The 23572-nt window shown below is 56.3% G+C and overlaps 1 protein-coding gene across 4 annotated transcripts; it reads left to right on the top strand.

Moving 5' to 3' along the window:
- Positions 1–3544: 3544 nt before the first annotated feature.
- Positions 3545–23113, top strand: PHF19 (PHD finger protein 19). Of its 4 annotated transcripts, XM_028107806.2 has the most exons (16): positions 3545–3662; positions 4141–4260; positions 6122–6322; positions 6797–6878; positions 9444–9539; positions 10037–10137; positions 10644–10792; positions 12367–12462; positions 13220–13288; positions 13488–13608; positions 15657–15724; positions 17019–17180; positions 17714–17801; positions 18565–18650; positions 19373–19468; positions 20511–23113. In XM_028107806.2, exons 3-16 carry the CDS (start codon positions 6137–6139, stop codon positions 20851–20853), a joined length of 1743 nt encoding a protein of 580 aa, XP_027963607.1. In that variant the 5' UTR covers positions 3545–3662; positions 4141–4260; positions 6122–6136; the 3' UTR covers positions 20854–23113. The 4 variants fall into 4 exon arrangements, with proteins under 4 accessions (XP_027963607.1, XP_027963605.1, XP_027963606.1 ...); XM_028107804.2 differs by lacking the exon at positions 4141–4260 and having other exon boundaries at positions 3579–3662; XM_028107805.2 differs by lacking the exons at positions 3545–3662; positions 4141–4260 and adding an exon at positions 4924–6036.
- Positions 23114–23572: the final 459 nt, after the last annotated feature.

Genomic DNA, 23572 nt, shown 5'->3' with positions numbered 1-23572 from the left:
GGGAAGGGGACCCCGCTCCTCCCTCCCTATCGTGCGTGACTCTGGACAAATCATGTCACCCGACCTCCATTCTCTCCCCCGCAACTGGATCTGGAGGCTGCCTTGCCAAGCTCCCCAAGCTCTGGCAGGCCTCTGTGACAGATGTGTTAGGACACCGTAACCGCGATGGCCCCACATACGTGACAGGTCGTGCTATTACCAACCTCCTCTGCCGCACTCTCATCAAGGTCTCTACCAGATATTTCAAGGGTGCCTGGCTGGCTCAGTTGGAAGAGTCTGCAATGATCTCGGGGTCCTGAGTTTGAGCCCCATGTTGGGTATAGATTACTAAAAACAAATAAATGAAATTTCCAAATATTTTAAACATACAGAAAATAGAGAAAAAGTTTCAGGCTTGAGAAGGAGAAGGATTGCAGAGAACAGCTATGGACTGGCCACCCAGCTCTGTCAAATCTTGACCCTCTGCCGTCTTTGCTTCAGATATTTTTAATTTCCTAAGAAATAAATCACCACAGATAGAATTAAATCTCCTGTGGGTCTCTTTCTGATCTCATTCCCAACTCTCCCTCCCAGAGGTAACCGCTAGTGTAAATTCAGTGACTTTGATTTCCCGCACACATTTTGACACTCTGTACCTGACTGTGTCTATATATATATATATATATATATATACTTGAATGTTTTGAGTGTTTCTAAAAACCTTTTTATATCACACTGCACCTATTCCACAACTAACTTGATGCTGGTTTTTTCTTTTTTTTATTCTAGAAAATATCTGTGTTGAAGCTTATAGCCTTGGTTTATTTTTACACCCCATATATCATTCCATTGTATGAACAGATCACGATTTATCTATCTGGACAGCTGTGGATGGACAATTAATTAAGGTCTAAGTTTTCAGCATTATAGGCAGAGTGAGTGGAGTAGGGTCACTGCATGGCAGATATGGGGCATCTTGGACTTTATTAGAGGTAATCAACACCTGTCCCATGTAGCGGGAGACACTTACATCCCCATCAGTGGTGTATTAGGGTTCCACCCGTGCCAGGTGCTTAACACCCCACCACTCACCCCACGATGACAGACTTCTCACTCTGCCTGTCCGGTGGATATGAAATGCTGTAGCCTGGCTCTTTTCGTTTGCATGTCTCACATGACTGGTCAGGCTGAACTTTTCATATTTTTGGCCATTTAGATTCCCTCTTTTGTGAATGGCCCATTGATATCCTTAACCATTTATTTTTATTTTTATTTTTTTTAGCAACTGGATTGTCTTTGTCTTGTTTGTCCCCACTTTCAAGCCACTCCTGCCAGATCCCAAAGGAAATTCAGATCATGGCACTTCCCACAGCTCTCTCTAGAAGATGTACGGCTTAGCTTATCACCTCGCTCAGTCGCCCTGGTTTGCCTGTGGGCTGCAAATCGAGTTCAGCCCCAAAGTCAGCTCACCTTCTCTTCCAACCTCACCTTCCATTGCTTCCCTCCACACTCCTAACTCCAGCCCCATAAACACAGCCTGCTCCATCCCAGGCTTCCTGCACATACCATTCCCTCCCCCTGGAAGGCTCACCTCCCTATTTCCAGATTCTACCTACGTGCCACCTTTCCCATGATATTTATACTCTGTTCTCAATTCAAAGTTAGAGCTGCCTGTAAACAATCACTGGTGATGCTCTCTTTCTGGTGGCATTTCTTACTTCCTAGTGTGTAGGGCTTTAACAACTCACTTTGCATACCTTTTTTTCCTTTACAAAAGTATCTCCTCCTTCATTATGCTATTTTAATCTTCATTCATAATCTGATTTTAACCTCATCTATGCAACCGCCTGTGAAATGGGGTAGTGTTCATAAGTCCTTTGAACAGATGAGGAAACGGGGCCTAAAGGGGGACCAGCTCACCCAGATCCCATAGGGATCCCAAGGCGGAGCTGGACCCGAGGCAGGACTCTCCCAGCTCCACAGTCTAGATCACTGCACCATGCCCCTCGTATGTGTATGTGTGTGTTGTAGCTGCTTGTGTCCACACCTGATTCCCCCTGGAGACTGTGGGCCTCCTAGCTCCCCCTCTAGTCCCCCGCCCAAGGGTGCCCTCAATGAGTATGTAATTTCTTGAAACTACAACAAATCACAACACACCCACTGGGTGTCAGGGGCTGTGAATATATTAACTCTGATCTTCACAGCAACTCTATTTCGATAAGGAAACTCAGGGTCCCACAGCCAGTAATTAGTGGAGCTGGCCTTTCAGACCCAGAAGTAAGCCCTTCCTCCCATCGGCTCCGCCCCTCGCATCCTAAAGGCAGAACCAGCCAGCTGGGAAATCATACCCCCAGGCTGGGAGGCAAAGGGCCAAGAGTGGGCAACTTGACAGTGAGCAAGGAAGGCTGGGATGGGGATGTCCACTGACCACACCCATGATGCACACACTGTCCAGCCTCGCGGGGGTGTCTGCAGAATGGGATGGTAGCAGGTCAGAGGAGGACTGAGGGATGGGGTGGGCGGTTGTTTGCCAAGTGTTCTCCACCCCATCCGCACAGAGAGTGAGTCTGGGTAGGGACAAGTCTGCCCTTTCTCCCCTGGGAAAGGACGCCATCTGACTGGGGCCATGACCGTTGCCTCCGTCTGCTATTCCTAGGACCCTGCATGTTGTCTTTCACCGTGTGCCAATTACTTATACGTTGTGTTTGTATATGTGGCATGTATTTGCGATTGCATCTTTGTGTTGTGTTGTGTGCGATATGTCGTTGGTGCACTTTCTCTCCTGTGTCTGTGTTGTTACTGAGTTGTGGGTCTATGCCTGTTGGTCGTCTACCTTTCGCGCATGTTCTGTTGTGTGTCTATGCTGTGCACACTGTCTCCGCTTGTATCTATGCCTATATTCTGTAAATGTCTCTGTTGTGTGTCGTGTGTTGGGACCTTGTGTCCGTGCTGGGTGCGCTGTGTACGTTTCCACCTTCGGCTGGTGCTGTGCCGCAGTCCACGCGGCGAGCGCGGGAGGCCGTGTGTTTACGCATGTGAGTCCCGTCCGCCGCCCCGGCTCCGCGGCCCCGCGGGCAGTCAGTGCGCGTCCGCACCTCCCCGCTGCGCGTCTCGGCCAGCGGGAGGTCTGCGCCCCAGCCTACTGTATTTCCTCCGGCGGCGCGGGGCGGTGCTTCCGCGTGTGCCCGCGGCGTGGCCGGGTCGCGGCGGGCTCCGCGTCCCCGTGCTGTCGCGCCGCGTGCCTGCGCGCGGCGCGCGGGGCGGCGGGGATGCGCGCGCGCGGGGGGCGGGGGCCGGGGGCGCGCGGGGGCGGGCGCGGGCGGGCGCGGGCGGGCGCGGGCGGGCGGCGCTGCGGGGCCCCGCGGCCGCGGGCTCCAATGGCGAGGCCGGCGCGGCCTCCGCTAATTACATAAGCGGGACGTCAATAATTCGCGGGAAAACGCGAAAAAGATGGCGCCCCGCGCCCGGGGGGCCCCTTCCTGAGCGCCCCGGCCCCTCCCTCCCCCGCCTCCCCCCCTCCTCCCCGCGGCGCCCCCGCCCCGCCCCGCCCCCGCCGAGACCCCGACCCCGGCCCCACGGGCGGACACTCGGCCGGGCAGCCGCGGGCCGCGCGCAGCCGCCTCCGCCGCCGATGCGCCTGGTGGCCAGACTCCAAGTGGGACCGGCCGACACGCAGGCTCGCGGTAAGCTCAGCGGGGACTCCCCGCCGCACGCTTCGCTCCCGACACACATCCGTCTTTGCGAAATCTCCCCGGACTTCGGCGAACCGGGCGCCTCGGGGGCGGCGGGTGGGTGGGTGGTCGGGGTCCCGGGGAGCTGCGCGCCTGAGGCTGGAACGCGGGTGAGCGGCGTCTGCGGGGCGTGGGAGCCTCACCCGGGTCCCCGAGCCCTGGGGGGGGCGTGGGTGACAGGTCGCTGCTCCCTGGCCCCAAATCTTGACTTTTCCCGTTCGGGGGCGGGGGGGTGGTGGCGGGGGTGGAGACCGACCGGGGCATTTGGGATTTTGCTCACGTCCGAAGTCAGGCTGCGGCAGGACTGGGACGGGGGGGGCGGGGGGGATGCTTGGCGTCGGAGCGACAGAATAGAGGAGCGCTTGAACCCGCTGGGGGTACCTCTGCAAGTTTTTTTTTTTTCCCCTCCCTAACACCCTTTTTTAAAAAGCCAACGGCCGCCCTGGGAGAGGCCCCGGCGCATGAATCATCCTCGCTTCCTGCCCCCGCCCGGCCCCGCGCTCCGGGTGCCGCGGATTTGAACTGGACGCCGACGGGAACCCGCAAACAGGCATTTCTTTGCAGATGGGTTTGAATCAGCCAATCACAGCCCGCGGGGGCCCGCTCCGGGAGGATGGAGGCGCGGGGAGGGGGCCGCCACCCGGGGGCCCCCGCCCGGCCAGTGGGGGCGCGGCGATCGGGCCGGCTCCCAACGGCGCGGCAGGGGGAGGAAGTGTCAGTTTGTGAACCTGCCGCGGCCCGGGGCCCAGGCCCGGCGGGCGGGGACTTCGCAGCGCCCGGGAGCCAGGTGGCAGGGAGAAGGCTGGGATTCGGAGCGCATACCCTGCCCCAAGCCTGCGCTGCTCTGCCGTCCAGAAAAGGGCAGAATGGGAGTGTGGGGTGGAGGGGAACGTGGCCCCAGTGTCGTCTGGGGAGCCAAGACCCCAAACAGTGCCCTGCCTGCCCCAGGGCCCCTGAACAGGCACACACATGTATTTAATTTCAAATACCCATTGACACACTGCCGCAGACATCACGAAACACAATCTCACAAAGGTACATGCGCGCTGACACAGCAAAACACACGGGACTCTCCCCGTCTACACCAGGTGCCCCGTGCCATGGCAGAGAAGGAGGGGACCAGAGTAGGGGGTGCAGGGCTGTGTTTGGCTGGAAGAGCAGAGCAAGGCTGTGTTTAGCTGGAAGAGTGTATGGAGGGGCATAGATAGAGCCAGGTTGAGCCCAGAGAGGGGAGGAGGGGGCCTTGGGGAAGGCTTCCAATGCCTGCGAAGACACTGGAGAGCCACAGAAGGATTCTGGAAGGGATAATAAGAAAGGGAGAAATAAGAAAGAATTGGTGGCCCTGTGGAGAGTCTGGTGGGGAGACAGGAAAGCCGGGAGTGACCTGCACTGGGTGCTGGTAGTCTCATTCCCCATCCCAGCACCCGGCATAAGTGAGCACAAGGCTCGGGAAACAGTTATTGAATGAATGAATGGCCCAAGCAAAAGAGAGGCCTGAACTCAGACCAGGGCAGGGACATGGAAAAGAGGGGCCAGATGCCAGAAATCCACTGGGCTTGAAGTTGGCCAACTGTGGCAACTCACTGGTTGGAGAAGTCTAAAGATGCCCAGGGGTTCTGGGGACCATTAGTGGTCCCATTAGCAGGAAGAAGAGAGCAGTAGGGCGGTAGCATGTTTTATAGGATGGTGAGAGAGACAGGTGCCGAGAGGGTGGCTTGTGTTGACTTACCTGCTTGCAGCACATTCACATCTGAGTGGAAGCATAGAGTGAGTTTAAATGTCCCAGAAATGTGGTTTCCATTAAATCACCCCATAACTGAGAGCAGAAAGGGGGATTATGGAAGACACAGGTGGACCATCTATACCTGGTTGCAAACCACCTAGGAGTTTTCCTTCCTAGGTGAGTTTCCTCTGGCCAGATCTCAGGGCAGGGGTTGGGTGGGGGGAGGAGGGGATTAGCGAGGACCTCCCCGCTGCTCCCCTGGAGAAGACCCTCTACTCAGAGAACATGTTTGCTTAAGGGATAAAGCTTCAGGCTCCTAAGCTTGGGAGTTCAGGCCTCTTGGGCAGGGAGACTGCTCTGTGGTTGGTTGAGAGATTCGTTCTCTTTAGAAGGCAGCATGGTATGGGTGGGAAGAGAGGCAGGATTAGAGTTAGCCTACCTGATTATGAGCCTTGCCTTGGCCTCCGCCCCACTGGCCACTTTCCCTTGCCAAACCTCAGTTTCTCTGTCCATAGAATGGGAATAATAATGTCTCCCTCGCAGGGTTGTCACAAGGATCCCATGAGATAATCGAAGTGCCTGGCCCATAGTACCATAGGTTGTGTAAGTGGTAGTCTCCTTCCTTTCCCAGATGGACTGCTGGAGCAGGGGAGCGAGGAGTAAAAACCCTCTTCTCTTTCTCTTCCAGTGTCAGGGGAAGCTGATGGAGAATCGCGCTCTGGATCCAGGGACTCGGGACTCCTATGGTGCCACCAGCCACCTCCCCAACAAGGGGGCCCTGGCAAAAGCCAAGAACAACTTCAAAGACCTGATGTCCAAGCTGACGGAGGGCCAGTATGTGCTGTGCCGCTGGACCGATGGACTGTATTACCTTGGGAAGATCAAGAGGGTAAACCTTTCCTCCCTGGCCCTAGTTCCCAGGTGCAGCCTCTGGCCTGGGCCTCCCTTCATGCCCCTCCTGCTCAAAAGATGACCGTGGAAGGAACCAGAACCTGCTTTTGCAGGTGCCATCCTTAGGGCCAATACCATCCAACCAGGTCTTTAGAATAGAGCTCTGCGAGCCTACAGAACAAAACAAAATCAGGCTGGAGGTTATTTCAGAGGACCACCTGGCCTGTTCTGTCCTCCACATTCCCACCAAGTTGTGGTCCCCTGGCCCCGGACTGTGGCCCCAGGAACTGGGTGCACGTTACCTCCGGAACTGCTGTCGTCCTTCCCCTTCCAGCCTAGCTCTGCCTTCCAGGCCACAAGGAGCGGGTATAATCCCTCTGTCCTGTGGGGACAAAAATAGGAGAGGAAGACCATGTCCCAGTGGCTTTTCCCAGCCACTTTCTCACATTGCCCCTCCCTCTCCGTGCCCCAGGTCAGCAGTTCTAAGCAGAGCTGCCTTGTGACTTTTGAAGATAATTCCAAATACTGGGTCCTGTGGAAGGACATACAACATGGTGAGTACTCCTGAGAGCTCGGGGCTCCCCCGCCCCATCCCTGGCCCTCTCTCCTCCTCCACTTCCATGCTTTTTCCTTCTCTCCTTCTCTCTTGTACTCTTGGCATCTGGTCTCGTCCATGGAACCCCGTCCCCCCACAAGCCCACTTGAGGGGATAAGATGACTAGTTGTGCGTTTACATGGAGAGGCACTCCCGACATCCGCCATGCCCTTGATCACTCCCGCGTCATGAGGGAGGCAGTCAGGTGGAGGAAGTGTCTTGGGAAGGTGCTAGGAGAGCTGGGATGGCATGTCATCCCCTGCTGCACAAAGCTGGGGATCAGTCTGGGGCTAGGAACGGGGCTGGAGGGGAGGGGCCCAGGCCATCAAAACTGGCGCCTCTAGATGTGAGCACAGTGTACCCTATCCATGTGTGAAGAAAACTAGTGGAGGCAGCCCTAGTCTTGGTGGGAAAGCCAAGAAAGCAGAGACGGACCAGGCAGGGTGAAGATGGACATGCCCGGACGGAGCTTCCCTTTCGAAGCCGGGTTGAGGGCCATCCCTGCACGCAGAGAGCTGACATTTCCCCACTCTGGCCACCATTCTCCCCTCCCACAGACGCGACAGACACCACTCAGCAGTCCCAGCATGCATACATTTCCAACATGGAGCTCCAAGTTTAGGTTCAGTAGATCTTGCACCAGATTTCAGCTCTGCAGCTTGCTAGCTGCATGTCCTTGGGCAAGTGACACCACTTCTCTGAGCCTCAGTTTCTTCATCTGAAGAAAGGAGGTGATGACATTAGTGGCCTCGCAGGGTGGTGACATGAGACCCCAAGTATAGCACTTAGCCCAGTGCTACTCAGTTACGGGGAGGCACTTCCTAAAGAATTTGTTACTGTAAGAAAGGATTTCAAGGAGCCTGCCAAGTAGAGGCCACAGAACCCAGTCAGTTTGTAGAGGTTCCAAACCACCCCTGTCTCCAAGGTGTGGTGGCTGATGCAGACGTGGAGACTCTTCTCCAAACCCCCCTCCCTCCGCACTCTCAATTTCTTCTACAAAGGTCCAAAGCGATGAGGAGCTCTTCTCTTGAGTTGAAGCCATAGGGAGCCAGCAGGTGAAGAAAGATGCCTTAGCAGACATTTGAGTAGAGGCCCATGGTGTGCTGGGGACCCCGGATGTGCTACAGTGCTCACCTGGGGAACAGCTTGTCTCCCCAGCCAGATAACTGTGCCTCACAGGCAGGATGGTGCCCCTGTGGCATCACCCAACTTATGAAAGCACAAGGCTGAGTAAGCTGGAGTTATTGATTACTTAATTAAGCTTACTACTTTACTGGCCGACATCAGTGACTTACTTCCTTAAGCCAGTGAGGGCTTACTGCGACCCACGGTTGCATATTCAGGAATAAGAGGCAAGAGACCACGTATTCAACAGATGTGTCTTGAACACATTATGTGCTACCCAATGTATAAGGTCCTGGGGACATAGTGATGAGCAGATACCATTTCTGCTCTTATAAAACTTTCAGCCCACTAGGGGGAACAAGACAGAAACATGTATCAGAATGTGTTAATTTATTCACTCAAACCTTTCACACATAAACACACATATTCTTTAACGATAACCAAAAAAAAAAAGCAAAGAAAAGAGATGAGAAAAAACTTGTAGATTAAAAGCAGTTGAGCATACTTAAAATTGTTATGACATTTTTATTTAAGAAACAGTTGGAAATGTGAACACTAATTGAATTTGTTGGTGATATTAAGAAATTGTTTTTAGTTTTTAGGTGCAAGAAAGGCACTGTAGTTATGTTGGGTTTTTTTTTAAAGGGATCCTAATCTTTCAGAATTACATACTGAAATATTTTCAGAAAATGGTTAGGTATCTGGGAATTGATTCAAAATAATACAAGAGGGGGAAGTGGGTAGGAATGTAGTCAAAACAAGATTGGCTATGAGTTCTTCATTGTCAATAAGAACATGGAGTTTCATTATAACACCCTATTATTGTTAACATAAAAAATGTTTAAGAGGGGCGCCTGGGTGGCTCAGTTGTTAAGCATCTGCCTTCAGCTCAGGTCATGATCCCAGGGTCCCAGGATCGAGCCCCGTATCGGGCTCCCTGCTCGGCGGGAAGCCTGCTTCTCCCTCTCCACTCCCCCTGCTTGTGTTCCTGCTCTCGCTGTCTCTCTCTCTCTGTCAAATAAATAAATAAAATCTTAAAAAAAAAAAAAAGAAAACAAAATTAAAAAAACATGTTTAAGAAACAAACTAAATTAGGCGAAGAGGCAGCATGATATGGTCAGAAAGAACAAAGGATTTGATGTCAAACAGCCATGGGTTCAAATCCGTATCCTATTTAACTTCTGGGACTTAACCGCTCTGAGCCTCAGTTTTCCCATCTTTAGAATGGGCTAATGATACTAGGTACCTCAGAGTGGTTGGGGAGACTCAGTGAGTGGGCCCGTGGGGCCCAGTGCTAGTCTCTGCACTGAGTAGAGGCTCGGTACCTGGAAGGTGAATTTTAAACTCTTCTAATTCCTGTGAGCCAGAACTGACCCTGGAGGACCTCTTTCCCTTTCAGCTGGTGTTCCAGGGGAGGAGCCCAAGTGCAACATCTGTCTGGGGAAGACGTCAGGGCCGTTGAATGAGATCCTCATCTGTGGAAAGTGTGGCCTGGGTGAGTGTGGTGAGCAGGGCACAGAGGAGGCCCCGATCTGCCCCACCCCCACTGGCCCAATGGGCAGGCCTCACTGTTGGGATCTCAGCTGGCTTCCTGTTTCTGTTGGAGCTCCAGAGTGACAGGGAGCCAGTCTCTGGGAATGAGGGCCCAGGGAGGTGACCCCTGGGGAGAGCTGGGGCTTCTGGAAAGTGAGACAAGGTGTGCAGGTTGGAGCTCCCCCTGAGCCAGTAGAGAGGAAGGGTGGAGAGATGGGGCACAGAGGCTGAAGCCCGACTGCGGTGCCTCCCCCCGCTGGGGCCCAGGCTGTCTTTGAGTCACCTGCTTGGACACGAGCGTGGCTGCCTTGGTGAGCATTGCCCGCCCATCCCCAGGCAGCCGGCAGGCCTAAGGCTCCTCTGACTTGCGGCCGCCCTCCCCAGCCCTGTGGCCTTTGGGCTGACTGGCCCAGGGCCACTGCTTCCCCGCGGGCACTCACCAGCCCCCCTCTGCTGTAGGGTACCACCAGCAGTGCCACATCCCTAGAGCGGGCAGTGCGGACCGGCCCCTGCTCACACCTTGGTTCTGCCGACGCTGCATCTTCGCGCTGGCTGTGCGGGTGAGCCCTCCATCTTTGCAGTCCCTGCCTTCCCCCACTTCACCGGGAAGCCTAGACTCCCTGGGCTCAGGCCGGACTGCAGGTCGCAGAGCCTGGGCTTTGGAGGCAGACAGTGCTGCTGCCATTGATCACAAGTGGTATGTCCTTGGCCAGGTTCCTTACGCCCCCTGAGCCTGTTTCCTCAACAAATGGCAAAATGGATATGGGTTTGGTGCCAGGGGTAGGCGCTTTGCTATCAACAGACAAAACCCATGTGAGCACCCCCACTCAATACATACTGGTTATTATCGTTACCTATATTGTTGCTCCTCAAGAGAGAGCCTTCTGGGATGGAGAGAGGATAGATTCAGGATCGATGAGAAAAAGCTTCTTGCGCTTCCGACTACACTGGAATATCTGCGGGTCCGCGGGGTCAGCATGTCCCTTGCTAGCCACCCCGCCCTCCCGCCAGCCACCAACCCCTGCCGGGACCCCGCGGCTTGAGCCGGACCCACATCTCCCCGCAGAAAGGCGGCGCGCTGAAGAAGGGCGCCATCGCCAGGACGCTGCAGGCCGTGAAGATGGTGCTGTCCTACCAGCCCGAGGAGCTCGAGTGGGACTCGCCCCACCGCACCAACCAGCAGCAGTGCTACTGCTACTGCGGCGGGCCGGGAGAGTAAGGCCGCGGGGCGGGGCCTTCCCCGGGGGGCGGGGCGCGGGGGTGGAGTCCTGGGCAGGGGGCGGGGCCTCCCGGGGGTGGGGCCGGGGCTCGAGGTGGCGAGGCTCGCGCTCTCAGACCCAGGCTCCCGGGAAGGGAAGGAAGTACGGAAGAGAGTGTCCAGATCCTCCCAGCTCCTTGGAGCTGTGCTCAGCCCCTGAACGCAGTTCTCATCGTAGTGTCCCCGTATATGGTGTTGTGAGCAGAGTAGCGATTAGATAATTCACAGAAAGTCTCACCCAGGGCCTGGCACTTGGTCAGCACTCAATAAATGTGAGCTGTTACTGTTGGTGCGTGGAATTGAAGATAAACCTTTCCGTTGTCAGAGTCAATGAGATAGGCTGCTGATGAGATATTAAGGTACATTCCTCTGGAGGTGTGCAAGTAGGGGCTGGGGGTCATGTGTAGGGATGCTGTGGAGGGGATTCTTACCCTGACTATAGGACAAGAGTCTTTGGTTGATTCTTCCTTACCAGGTTGGGTGTCCATGTAGCCATGGGGGATTGAGCCTCCTCCCTTGGGCTGACTGCACCAGACATGGTGGCAGGAACCACAGAAGTGAGAGATAGGGTCTCTGCCCTCAGGACACAGCCTGCAGGATGCCCTGAAGTCCTGAATCTTGGCCCCAAGATCTGTTGACAAGTAGTAGGGGTCTGGAGACTGGGCTTACCCAGCCTAACTGGGTAATTTGGGCAAATCCCTTGAAGTATTTCATCTCTCAAGTGGGATCAACTTCCCTGAGTGTGGGAAGGGGTGTGGGATAACGGGGAGAAATGCTTAACGAGACCTTTACAGAATTGAGACAGTAGCTCTCAGTGCTTACTGGGCAGAGCTGCTCAGGGTGACTGTTAAAAATGCATCTCCCAGGGGCTCCCCCAAAGATTGAGTAGGTCTCGAGTGGACCAAGGGATCTTCATAGTTTAACGTAGACCCCAGGTGATTCTGACGCACACAGTCCAGGGACCTCACCCAGCAAGTTGTGGACAAAGCATCGATTGTCATTAAGGAAGTACCACTTTGCCCTTCATTCACACGAGAGGGTAGATACAGTACCGGGTAAGAAAAACCAGACGCGGTGCTGCCCCATGGAGCTTGCAGGAGCCATTAGTCTCCTGCGTGTCTCCTGGGCAAACCTTTGCATTTCGGTCGTGTCTGAGAAACAGTGTGTGGGGCGCAGTCCAGAGATGGGGGCTCCAGGGCGGCATGAAGAGCACAGGCTTTGAAGTGAGGGAGCCCAGGATTTGAGTCACCATCCACCACTTGCTTCCTGAGTGACCTTGAGCAAGCCATTTAAGCTCAGAGTCACCCGTAAAATTAGGACAGTGGCCCGTCTTTTACCAGATGGTGAGATGAAACGGTAGAGCACACGCCTGCTCCCCCGACCGCCCCTGGCGCAGCCTGGGTGCTCGGTAACTGTGAGTCCCGTCTCCCCGCCCCCTGCCGCGGAGCGCGAGTTGGTGTAGGGAGCGGTGGCTGAGGCTGGTGGTTGGCTGGGAGCGTGGCCTGCCTGACCCTGGCTCCTCTGGCTCCAGATGGTACCTGCGGATGCTGCAATGTTACCGGTGCCGGCAGTGGTTCCACGAGGCCTGCACCCAGTGCCTCAACGAGCCCATGATGTTCGGAGACCGGTAGGTGCTCACCTGGCCCGGCTAAGCCTCGCGGGGGAGGTGGGCGGGTGGGGGGAGGGGCCTCAGCAGGGGCAGCGGCTCCTGCAGACCGTCTGCCGGGCCCTACGCAGGCGGGTGGGGGTCTCTGGTGGTGGACACCTCTCCTGGGGAGTCTGCTCAGGGCGAGGGGGGCCTTCTCAGTCAAGGAGCGTGCCAGGCCGCGGCCCCAGTTGCCACTGACTCAGGGGGGAGACCTTAGACAAAGTCCCACCTTCCGTAAGCCCTGGTCTCCTCCAGTGTCTGAGGAAGGAGGATGAGGCAGGCCCCGCCCCACCCCTACCCAAGCTACTAGAGGAGCCACTGGGAGGTGGATGGTTGATCTGGCCTCTGACAGATGGGGCTAAGCTAACAGAAGGGTTATGTGTGTCGTACCCGATACTGTGTGTCTCGGTTGGTGTGTCGTGTTTGTGATTGTGTGCGTGCGCGCGCGTGTCTCAGGGGAAGAGGGTGCCGGCTCCGGCCCATCCCCGCTCAGCTCACTCTGAACTCAGCCACACTCCAGGATACCAACATAGGGGAAGGAGGGGCAGGGAAGTATTTCATGGTGTTTGGTGTTTGTCCTGCCCCATGCTAACCCCCACCCTCTGTAGGGCCCCTAGCCCTCAGGAGGAGGACGACACTTACTGTGGGAAGGCAGGTGGGGAGTGCGGGGTGAGGGGCTGGGCTAGGGTGGGATGTCAGCTCTCCCCACCACAGGCCCCTCTCCACCCGCCCCCAGGTTCTACCTGTTCTTCTGCTCCGTGTGTAACCAGGGCCCGGAGTACATCGAGCGGCTGCCCCTGCGATGGTGAGAGGGTGGGGCTTGACCCAGGCCCACCCCCGTCCCCTCCCAGCGGCTCCGCTCCCACCGCCCTCCGGGAACAATTCCATTTCCAGCCACCAGCTCCCAGCCTTGCCCCTGCCCTTCAGCCTGGACCCAGGAGGTTCCAGCCCTGGTTGGGCAGGCTGCCACCTCACCAGCCCCACCTACTCGCCCCCTTGCCCAGGGTGGATGTGGTTCACCTGGCCCTCTACAACCTGGGGGTGCAGAGCAAGAAGAAGTACTTTGACTTTGAGGAGATTCTGGCCTTTGTCAACCACCACTGGGAGCTCCTGCAGCTTGGCAAGGTACGCAGGCCCATGGGACGGCAGAATGGCAGGAGTCCGTTCCCCAGTGGGCTTACCGAGGTCAGGAGAGGGGAGAGGTTTGCCCAGGGCCACACGGTGCATGCAGGACTGGGATCTCGGTGTCTGAGGGCTCACTCTCCCGCAGCACTGCCTGTCTGTGAGGGCTGTTGGCTGGGGGAAAGACCCAGAGCCTCTTAGCTGCCACGTCCCTGAGTCCAAGCCTCTAGGCCAGTGCCCTGCAAGGGACTTCCTGACCCAGGCTTTGGCAGTGGGCGGGTTGGGGTCTCACTGACTCAGCAGCAGGGAGCTAGGGGTGCATCTGGCTGGAACAGGGCTCTCTGCAGAGAAGCTTGACGTCCTCCGGGCCACCTGGCTACAGTGGAAAGTGAAGTGGGCCTGCCCCCTGCTGGTCTTACTCTGAATAGCAGAAGTCGTCCCCGGGGGCCCTGGGACCCAGGGAGTAAAGTAACAAACCAGAGACTTTCAGGATGTCAGAGGTGGAGAGTGACTCGCTGGCGGCCAGCACAGCTTTGGAGCTGAGCCAGGACTGGAACCAACCTCTCCCATGGTGGCGCCATGCCCCTTTTTCCCTAACGACAACCTTAGAGTCCTCTCCACCAATCCAGAGTGAAGTATCTTCTCTACTGACTGCCCCAAATCTCTCTTTGATGAGACAGGAATTTACAAAAAAGAAAAAGACTCTTATGCTTTGTAGAAGCTTTTCATATAATAACATCTTCGTGTATAGTGTTTGATAATTTATAAGACATAAATACTGTTGTGACACCTGGGTTGACATGGTCAGTTGAGCTGCTGATTCTTGGTTTCGGCTCTGGTCATGGGATCCAGCCTGCATCGAGCTCTGTGCTCAGCAGGGATTCTGCTTCAGACTCCCCCTCCTTCCGTGTGTGTGCTCATGTGCCTGTCTCTCCTCCTCTCTCTCTCTCTAAAATAGATCAGTAAATCTAAAAAAAAAAAAAAAAAGATATACATATTGCAAAGCCTTAAAAGATAGAGCTGGTATTTTTAATATCTTTTTTCCTGATTTATGAAAAGAACATACATGTTCCTGGTAGAAAAATTTAAGCACTAAAAAGTATAAGGAAGTATACTTAAGAAAAAAATCATCCGGGAGCACCTGGTGGGTCCGTCAGTTAAGTGTCTGACTCTTGATCTCAGCTCAGGTCTTGATCTCAGGGTCTTGAGTTTGGGCCCCGTGTTGGGCTCCACGCTGGGTGTGGAGCCTACTTAAAAAAAAAATCATCCATATTCCCCCATCACACCACTCAGAAACAGTTGCTACTAATATATTCCATCCTTTCTTCTGTTTTTCCTTGGCTTATGTTATATAGTATATAAAATTTTAAATCATTTATTTTTTTCAGCTTACATTATATCATAAATACTTTTCCATATTCCGAAAGAGTTTTCATCAACATTTTTAATGACTCCATTGGTGTCCACCATGGCTTACTTACTGTGTTCCTTCCTATTGGGCAGGGAGTCTCTTCCCCGCTCTGCACACTTGCCAGTCATTAGGGCTGATGCTGCAGGGAAGCTTTGTTAAAGCTTTGTTCGAATTTCACGTTCTATTTCTATGATAGAGCCCATGGAGTGGCATGACTGGGTCAAGGGCATGGGCATTCTTAAACCTTTTTTTTTTTTTTTTTTAGATTTTATTTATTTGAGAGAGAGAGCGCATGCATGCGCCAGAGAGAGAACGAGTGGGGGGGGGGAAGAGAGAGAAGAAGCAGACTCCTTGCTGAGCAGGGAGCCTGATGTGGGGCTCGATTCCAGAACCCTGGGATCATGTCCTGAGCTGAAGGCAGACGCTTAACCGACTGAGCCACCCAGGCGTCCCATTAAACCTCTTGATCCATCTAGGACAGGAGTTAACTGTCCCATTTCCAGATGGAGAAGTGAGCTCAGAGAGGTGAAAAGATTTAGAATCTTAGCCGAAGTCAGGGCCCTCACTCAGAGATCGAGGGGAGGGAGGGGGCAGGGGTCATGTGCCTAGGTCTGATTCTCCTGCTGGCTGCTCCCCTCAGCTCACCAGCACCCCCGTGACTGACCGAGGACCACATCTCCTCAATGCGCTGAACAGTTACAAAAGCCGGTGCGTGCAGGGAAGGGAGGGAGCGCATGGGGCCCCCAACAGGTGGGATTGGGTGTAAAGCATCTTCCTGCCTCATGGCCTTTGCTCAAACTGTGCTCCAGCCTGGGTCTCTCTCCCCTTCTCTTTGACTAAATAAGTCCTACCCATTCTTCAAGATTCAGGGGGCACCCCACCTCCTTTGTGACGCCTCCCCGACCACTCCAGCAGCTTGATGCATTTGAGTCCTGGGTTCGGCTCCATAGAGGGTGCACCCCTGAGCTTTGAGGGCCCCTCCTGCTCTCGCCATCTGTGGTTCTGGGCCAGGCACTGAAGGATCAATTCATCATCTACTGGGTGGGCTGCAGCCTCCTAACTCGTCTTGCCTCCAGACTTCCGAGTCCTTCTCAGAACACACAGCTGACACATCCCGTGCTGCTGCTGCAGGGAATGCCCAGGCTCCTGAGCACGGCATTTGAGGCCTCTCGTGAGCAGACCCTGCCCGTGCCTTCTGCCATGGAGCCATTGCTTTGTTTATTCTGGGTGTTGGCCATTCTGAACCCACTGCTCTCCCACTCAGTGCTTTTGCTCAGACCCCTCTGTTGACTAGAATGCTCTTCTATCCCTTCCACTCCTTTGTTCTATGAACGACTCTTGAACTGCTACTGTGTCAGCCCTGTGTAGGTCCCGACGACACAGTGAGGAATAGGCATGGTCGCTGCTTCTGTGACACCTCTCGCACCTCTAGACAGCATTATCCACTCTCTCTTCCACCTTCGCAGGGTCTGGGGCCCAGACACAGTCCTGCTCTTGAACAGTGGGGCCTCCCGCACTCCCTGTGGACAGTGCTCTGAGGGTAGGACTGTCTGAGTCACGTCCTCACCTCATGGCAGCTCAGCCAGTGCTGGAAGGAGGAGGGAAGCACCTGGAGGTGTTTTCAGTCTCCTTGGGGAGACCAGAAAACGGGACGGTGTAGAATCCAGTGTCAGCCATAGCTGTTCCACTGGGAGCTAGAGGAGGCCTTCCTGGAGGTGGTGACCTTGGGGCCAGTTGAGGCAGAGAAGAAAAGGGAGAGGAGCAGCAAGAATCATATACATGCAAGAGGGAGGACAGGGAGGAACCATCAGCCACATCCCCAGCCACCACCCCGGACCCTTGGTCCCACGGGCCTTGAGGAATCAGCATCTCCACAGGCAACCCTGGATTTTAGCTCTAGGTCCAGGGAGGCAGAGAGGGTAATGTTAATGCTTGACTCTCCTGACCAGGAGGATGGACCGACAGACTCCAGAGCTTTCTCCTCCCCCTGCCCATCCCCCAGGTTCCTCTGTGGCAAGGAGATCAAGAAGAAGAAGTGCATCTTCCGTCTGCGTATCCGTGTCCCCCCCAACCCCCCAGGGAAGCTGCTGCCTGACAAGGGCCTGGCGCCCACTGAGAGCGGCGCCTCCTCTGAGCTGCGTAAGAGAGGAAGGAACAAGCCTGGGTCAGTGCCCGGGGAGCAAGCTCGGGGTCTCTGCTACTCCCGGCTACAGCCCCAGCCGATGGGCTGTGCAGTGGGCCCAGACAGGGGGCCCAAGTGAGCAGGGAAGACCTCCACCCCGCTAGGCCCAGCTGGAGGCACCAGAGAGGGTCAGTTAGCAACCGAGCTGGGGCCCAGTCCCACACCCTGGGCTCCTTCCACCGTCGCCCCTGTTGCCTTGCTTGGAGGGCAAGCCAGCTCATGGGACCCAGTCTTGCTGGGTTAGGGCTTAGGCAGAGAGGGAAGGGGAAGTGAGAGTGTGTAAGGGGTCCCTGGTTCTGGCTGAACTGAGCCCCTCGTCCTGGGCATCGGGGACAGACCAGCCTTCTCTCTCTCTCCTGCCCACCATACCCCCCCCTACGCCCTCCCACACCCACTGCCTGGAAGGAGCGCCTGCCCCCCCCAACCCTGCACTGCTGTGTCCCCAGGCCTGCCTCTCCTCCCCCTGGGCCTTCAGGCTCTGACCCAGCCCCCCTCTCCCCTTTCTGTCTCCACAGTTTGTTGCCTCACGAATTCCAGCAGCAGAAAAGGCGAGTTTATAGAAGAAAAAGATCAAAGTTTTTGCTGGAAGATGCTATTCCCAGTGTTAGTTTCTTGTTTTCTTGCTCTCCACATTCACACACAGGGTCAGCACACAGTAGGGATTCCTGTGCAGGGAACTGAGCACCCCAGGCCTAGGGGGAAACTCTCCCACGTCCCTTAAAGGAGAAGCCAGTTCCTCCTCTAGCTAAACAAGCAAAGGCTAGGGCACTGCAAGACCACTCCCTTATCTCCTCAAGTTCTCCCCAGAAGCCGAGGGGGCAGGGCAGGAGAGGTGATGTCCTTGCCCCCACGGTCCCGTGGGGTCACTGCGGACCAGGAAGGGCCAGCGACTCTCCTGAGGTCACACGTCAGCCAGTGGCCGAGCCCAGCCTAGAACAGGTCCCCAGAGCACTCCTTCCTTAGTGGCCGGGCCTCGGCGCAGCAACCCTCCGTGTGGACAGTGACGCCAGTGGTCCTCACACCTGCCCCGCACCTGACGCTGGGCGAGCTGCTCGTAGTCAGCATCTCACTCCGCTCTGCATCCCGGCCCCGTGCGCAGGGAAGCCCAGCAGCTGTCCCTGTCCGCCTTCTGCAGTTCGGGTGACTGAGGCCCAGAGATGGGAAGGGGGTGCAGTCGGCTAGAGAGGGAGTCAGGGCTAGGCCCGCTGTGATCCGGCTCCAGCCTGGGACGAAAAAGCGAGTGACCAGTCTTACCGTCCGGAGGCCCAGTCCTCGGAGAGCCTGTGTGGCCCTCGGCAGAGAGAGGCTGCTGTGAGGCGGGTCTGATGCTCACTGACCCTCCTTCCCCTCCTTCCTGTGTCCACAGAGCGACTTTACCTCAGCCTGGAGCACCAACCACCACCTAGCCAGCATATTCGACTTCTCGCTGGATGAAATTCAGAGCTTAAAAAGGTAACAGTGAGGGACCCGGCCAGAGAGGGCTGCTCTGAAGTGTGGGGTGGAAGCAGGTAGTGAGACCTCCATTCCCCAGCAACGAAGGCAGGCTCTGGAAGGGACAAAGCAGAGAGCCTTTCAAGGAGTGGAAGCTCCCTCGGGGTCATTCCAGTTAAAGGGGTCCACGCTGCATTAGGCTGCCTGCCTTGGCTGCCTGACCGGTCTTCCCACATTAGAGCTGTCTTGGCACGCCATGCCCCTGCTGGAAGGTGGCCAGGACAGCCCCCCAGAGCACGGTCACAGGCCACCTTGCCTGGGCCCTCCCGACCTCTCCAGCCCCTCTTCTGCTGCTGCCGGCCCTCCCGCCGTGCACCAGAATTGCTTTGGTTACCCCGCATTCCCATTCCTCCAGGGCGCCTTCCCTGACGCGCCCCAGACTGTGTCAGTGCACCTCAGGGGAGGGCCTGCACAGTCCCATTTCGGTTCTGAAATGATGAAAGGTCATTTAGTGCTTCCTGGAGCAGGGCAAGGGCTTCGGTCACACAGGCCTGGGCTCCAGCCCCTACTGAGCAGCTACTAAACTGTGCAGCCCCAGCAGAGTCCTTCAGCCTCTCTGAACCTCATCACCTGTGTCTGCATGGCTGGTAGGAGGTTGAAACAGGTGCTAGAAATGAAGGCCGTTCGGGTCTAGAGAGTAGCCGAGTGTCGGGGGGCCAGGCTCACGCTCTGCTCCCTCTCAGCGCCAGCTCAGGCCAGACCTTCTTCTCAGACGTGGACTCCACTGACGCCGCCAGCACCTCTGGCTCGGCCTCCACCAGCCTCTCCTACGACTCCAGGTGAGGTCCCCCCCACCCTGTGCCTTCCTCAAGCTCGGGGACCTGGCCCTCTCCGCTCGTGAGTCTGGGTCTGGGACCCTCTGCTTCGGAGTCCTGGGGTTCAGACGGGGCTGCGTACGGCCATTCACGGTGCTCTGCCCCGACTGCAGGTGATGTGACACTTGTCCCTGGGGAGTTTCTGCGCTAGGATTCTTGGCCTCCGTGGGCCATGGCTTCGCATGTCTCTGCCTCTGAGCGCAGGGTGCCCTGCTCCTTGGCTGTCTAAATCTGGGGTCTGTCTTCTGGGTCCCTAAGGAAAAGAGCCATTGATTTGGAAGCCTGATGGAGGGGGAAATGGCATCATGCAGGGGGTGGGGCCTGGGAGAGGGGACAGAAATGCCTGGGGACCTAGGCAAGGCTACCGTCTGTTTGGCAGTAGCCAGTCCTCAGCGGCGCAGGAGGCTCCTGCAACTGCGTTCTAGGACACTCGTGTCCTGGCGCCTGTCCGCCCGCAGGCCTCTCTGGGTGTCTCTCTCTGCCATCACCTTTGTCTTTGTATTTGGGTCCTCCTGTTTCTTTGGTTCTCACAAGCTCTTCGGGGCTTGCTTCCTGTTTCTAAGCACCTGTGGACACGCACCTCTTGTTTTGTGTGTGTCTGTCTCTCCCCCAGCTCTTTCTGTCCCTGTGTATGTGTTGCACACGCACATCTGCCTTTCTCCAGTCCAGGCTCTGGGGACAAGGTCCGTTAGTGGGTCGCTCCCATCCCCCCACCCCACTGGACTCCTAGCTGCGAGTCCAGGGACAGTCCAGGGAAGGGACAAGGCAGCGCAGGCAGGGCCTCGGCAAGTGGCCTTTAGCGCTGGGCACACACAGCACACACTGTCACTCCCCCCGCGGGCCGTTCCCCCCCCCCCCGCCTCCCCGAGCCGCCTCGGGACTGTGGTGAGGACCCAGAGAGGTGCTCCATCCCAGCGCCAGGTGCCCAGGGGGTGCTCGGGGAGAGGGGCCTGTCAGTATGACTCCATCCCATTCCCGTCGTCTTCCTCTCCCCATCCTGACGCAGACGGACAGTGGGCAGCCGCAAGAGGAAGCTGGCAGCCAAAGCGTATATGCCGCTGCGGGCAAAGCGGCGGGCAGCCGAGCTGGGTGGGCGCTGCCCCTCGGACAGCAGTGCCGAGGGGGCTTCGGGCCCCGAGCGGCCGGACGAAGGCATCGACAGCCACACCTTCGAGAGCATCAGTGAGGATGACTCGTCCTTGTCCCACCTCAAGTCATCCATCACCAACTACTTTGGCGCAGCCGGGCGGCTAGCCTGTGGGGAGAAGTACCAGGTGTTGGCCAGGAGGGTCACGCCCGAGGGCAAGGTTCAGTACCTGGTGGAGTGGGAAGGGACCACCCCTTACTGACTCGCTCCAGGAGATGCCAGGAGCCTGGAAACCAATGGAGAGACACTCCTCTCCAGGCGGGGATGGGGGAGGAAAGCAAGAGACAGCTCCCAGTGCCTGGCAAAAGGCCCTTCGCGCCCGCCTGCCAGGTCGAGGCCTGCGCCGCTCTGCGTGCCGATTCTGCTCTTGGGCCTCCTCCGGCTCCTCACCCCTTTGCCTGTGTCTCTAAGGTCCCACTGGCTATGCCTCAGTGTCTCCACACACCCCTGCAAAAACTGTTTACCTGTAACTCTGAATTGGCCTTCCCCTGGCTCTCCGACCCTTTCTCCTGAGGCCCGAGTCTTTCTCTTTGTCTGTGTCCCTCCCTCCCACCCCTTCTGGGTGTGTGCGTGTACACACTCACGCACGCACGGCTGTCCCTCTCCCGGATGCCCTTCGCCCCTGACCCATGCGCAGCCAGTCGACCCCCGGATCGCATTGTAAGAACAGGAACCGTGAAGCACTGCTGAAGGTAGAGAAGAGGACACGCCTCTCAGAGCTTTTCCCCTCCCGCCTTCCTGCCATTCCCTGCTGCCCTTGGCCAGGGGTGGTGAGGGTGGGAGACCACCTCTGTGAAAGCCTGGGAGGCAGAGAGCCTGGGACTCGGGATCTGATGCCCGAAGAGGCTGGGTCTCTGCCTCCGACGGCACCAACGCCAGAGCCCAGTGACTAAGGCTAAGCGTAAAGGCTGTGGGTGTCAGCTTCCCAGGTCCCAGGAGTCGTCCTCTCCCTGGCCACAGCCCCTCACAGTTGCCAAGGAGCTGCGCCTGGCCTTGCTGGAATGAAGTGGCCTGGAAACCTGCAGGAGAGGAAGTGGGAGGAAAGGAAGCGCTGTCATGCTAACCTTCAGATGTCTCCTGTGCCTCCCAGCCCCCGACCCACCACACCCGCGGCCAGACAATACACACTCACACAGAAGCCCCCATCACCCGTGTGCTTTCACCCTCTGGAGTACACACCACACACACCCACACCACACACCCCCACTCCCTCTGGTACCAGCCTGGTCCCTGCCCCTGGCTCTCCCTCGGCCCTCTTCAGGGCCACGTGCTGCAACCACACGTGGAAGTCCAGCCCCTCCCCCCTTCTTTCAGCCATGAACCAGCTGTGACCCCGCGGGGAGGCACAGAGGACGCCTACCCTCTTCCTTAGCCCCTGCTGTGCCCTGAGATTGACAATCACTTTTTGGGACAGGTTGGGATTTTCAAAGGGCTTGTGTTATTCAGTCCCCTCAAAGGAAAGTCTTTGTCAGTGGGGTTAAGAATAGAATTCTTAGAACTGACATTACAACTCCTACCCATCTGGAGGATAACCAAAAGTGAGACAGGGAGGGGGACCCCTCATTTTTGCTGCTTCCAGAGATATTAGAAACTGACATGATTGGAAAGTAGAAAGAAGTGCCTTCACTAGGGCAGGGGCTGGGCCAGATGGGCACCAGCCTTGCCAACCGCTGCTGCGGCCCCCAGCTTGGCTGGGTTTTGCAGGCCGCCAGCTGCGAGGCAAAGGTGGATGACCAGAGGGGTGGCGTGGGAGCAGCGGGCCTGGGGAGCTGGTTTTTCTATTGCTAGGCTCAGCCCCTCCCCATCTGTGAGCATCAGGGAGTCCCTGAGATCACCCAGATGCCCCTTGCCTCAAACTTAGCTCCTATAGTGCCTTTCACACAGGACCTCACCTCCTGCACACGGCCCACCCACTTCCCTCTGCTACCCTAGCGTGAGCCAGGCAGGGAACAGCTGGGGGTGGGCCCCGTTCTCTCCCTTCTCAGCCCCACAGCTGCTGCCACTGAAGCCCCCAACTGGGGCCAGATGGAAGGGGAGCTGAGAAGCCAGCCCCCGCCTGGCAGGGGTGTGGGACCTGGGATCCGATCTGTGGCTTCCGAGGGTACAGCAACCCCCCCACCAAGGCCTGCTTTCTAGGGTTCTGAGAAAGCACAGGTTGAGCAAGGCCTGCCACAGTGCACCTGTACCTTCTCTACTCAAGCTCCGGAGAGGCTCTGGGCCTGAAGAAGGGGAAGGGGGGAAGGGGGTGTCTTCCTCATTTGGAAAGTCAGCATAAGGCCTAGTAAGGCCACCTTGACTCCACATCCCAGCATTTCATTACCAGTTAACAGCTGCATTACTGCCAACTTACCTTATAATAACCCTATGCACCTTTGAAAAGATTTATGGTTTTGAATTTGCTGCTTTTAATAACATTTGTTATATTAAAGTTATAATTAATGTGTCTGGTTTATAATTTAAAAGCTCCCTTTGAAAAATTAACTATCTTCCCTCTCGCGAACGAACTATCAGCTGTTGGGCACCAGGAGGAATTATTTGGTTTCCTGGAAACTGAGGAGGAATGGCAGGACCCCATCTGGCCACCTGCCAGTCCTTCAACTGCCTCCCACATTCTCCCCCACAATACTCTCACCCTTACCACCAATAGGATGTGGAACTTCTTATCTGTGAGTACCTGACCCATCAGAGCAAAAAGCATTAGCTGACGGCCGTGGAGAAGTAAAAGATGGGAAATGGCCTTAGAAACGGACCTTGTTAAAATACGTACAGCCACTGTAAAACTACTTAATGCACACAGGCACACAATCCTAGAAATGTGCAGTCAGTTCTAGGCCTGTCTCTGCTAGTTATAACTTACAGCACTTTGGGCAGGTTCCTTTGCATTCCTCACCCTTTCAATGCCAGCAATAATCCCTGCTGAA

This window comes from Eumetopias jubatus, unplaced genomic scaffold, assembly GCF_037043125.1.
Source record: "Eumetopias jubatus isolate StellerSeaLion01/CBP00866 unplaced genomic scaffold, mEumJub1_p1.0 scaffold_15, whole genome shotgun sequence".
Taxonomy (NCBI): Eukaryota; Metazoa; Chordata; class Mammalia; order Carnivora; family Otariidae; genus Eumetopias; species Eumetopias jubatus.
Note: the sequence above shows the minus strand (reverse complement) of the source record. Positions and strands in the feature narration are given on the sequence as shown.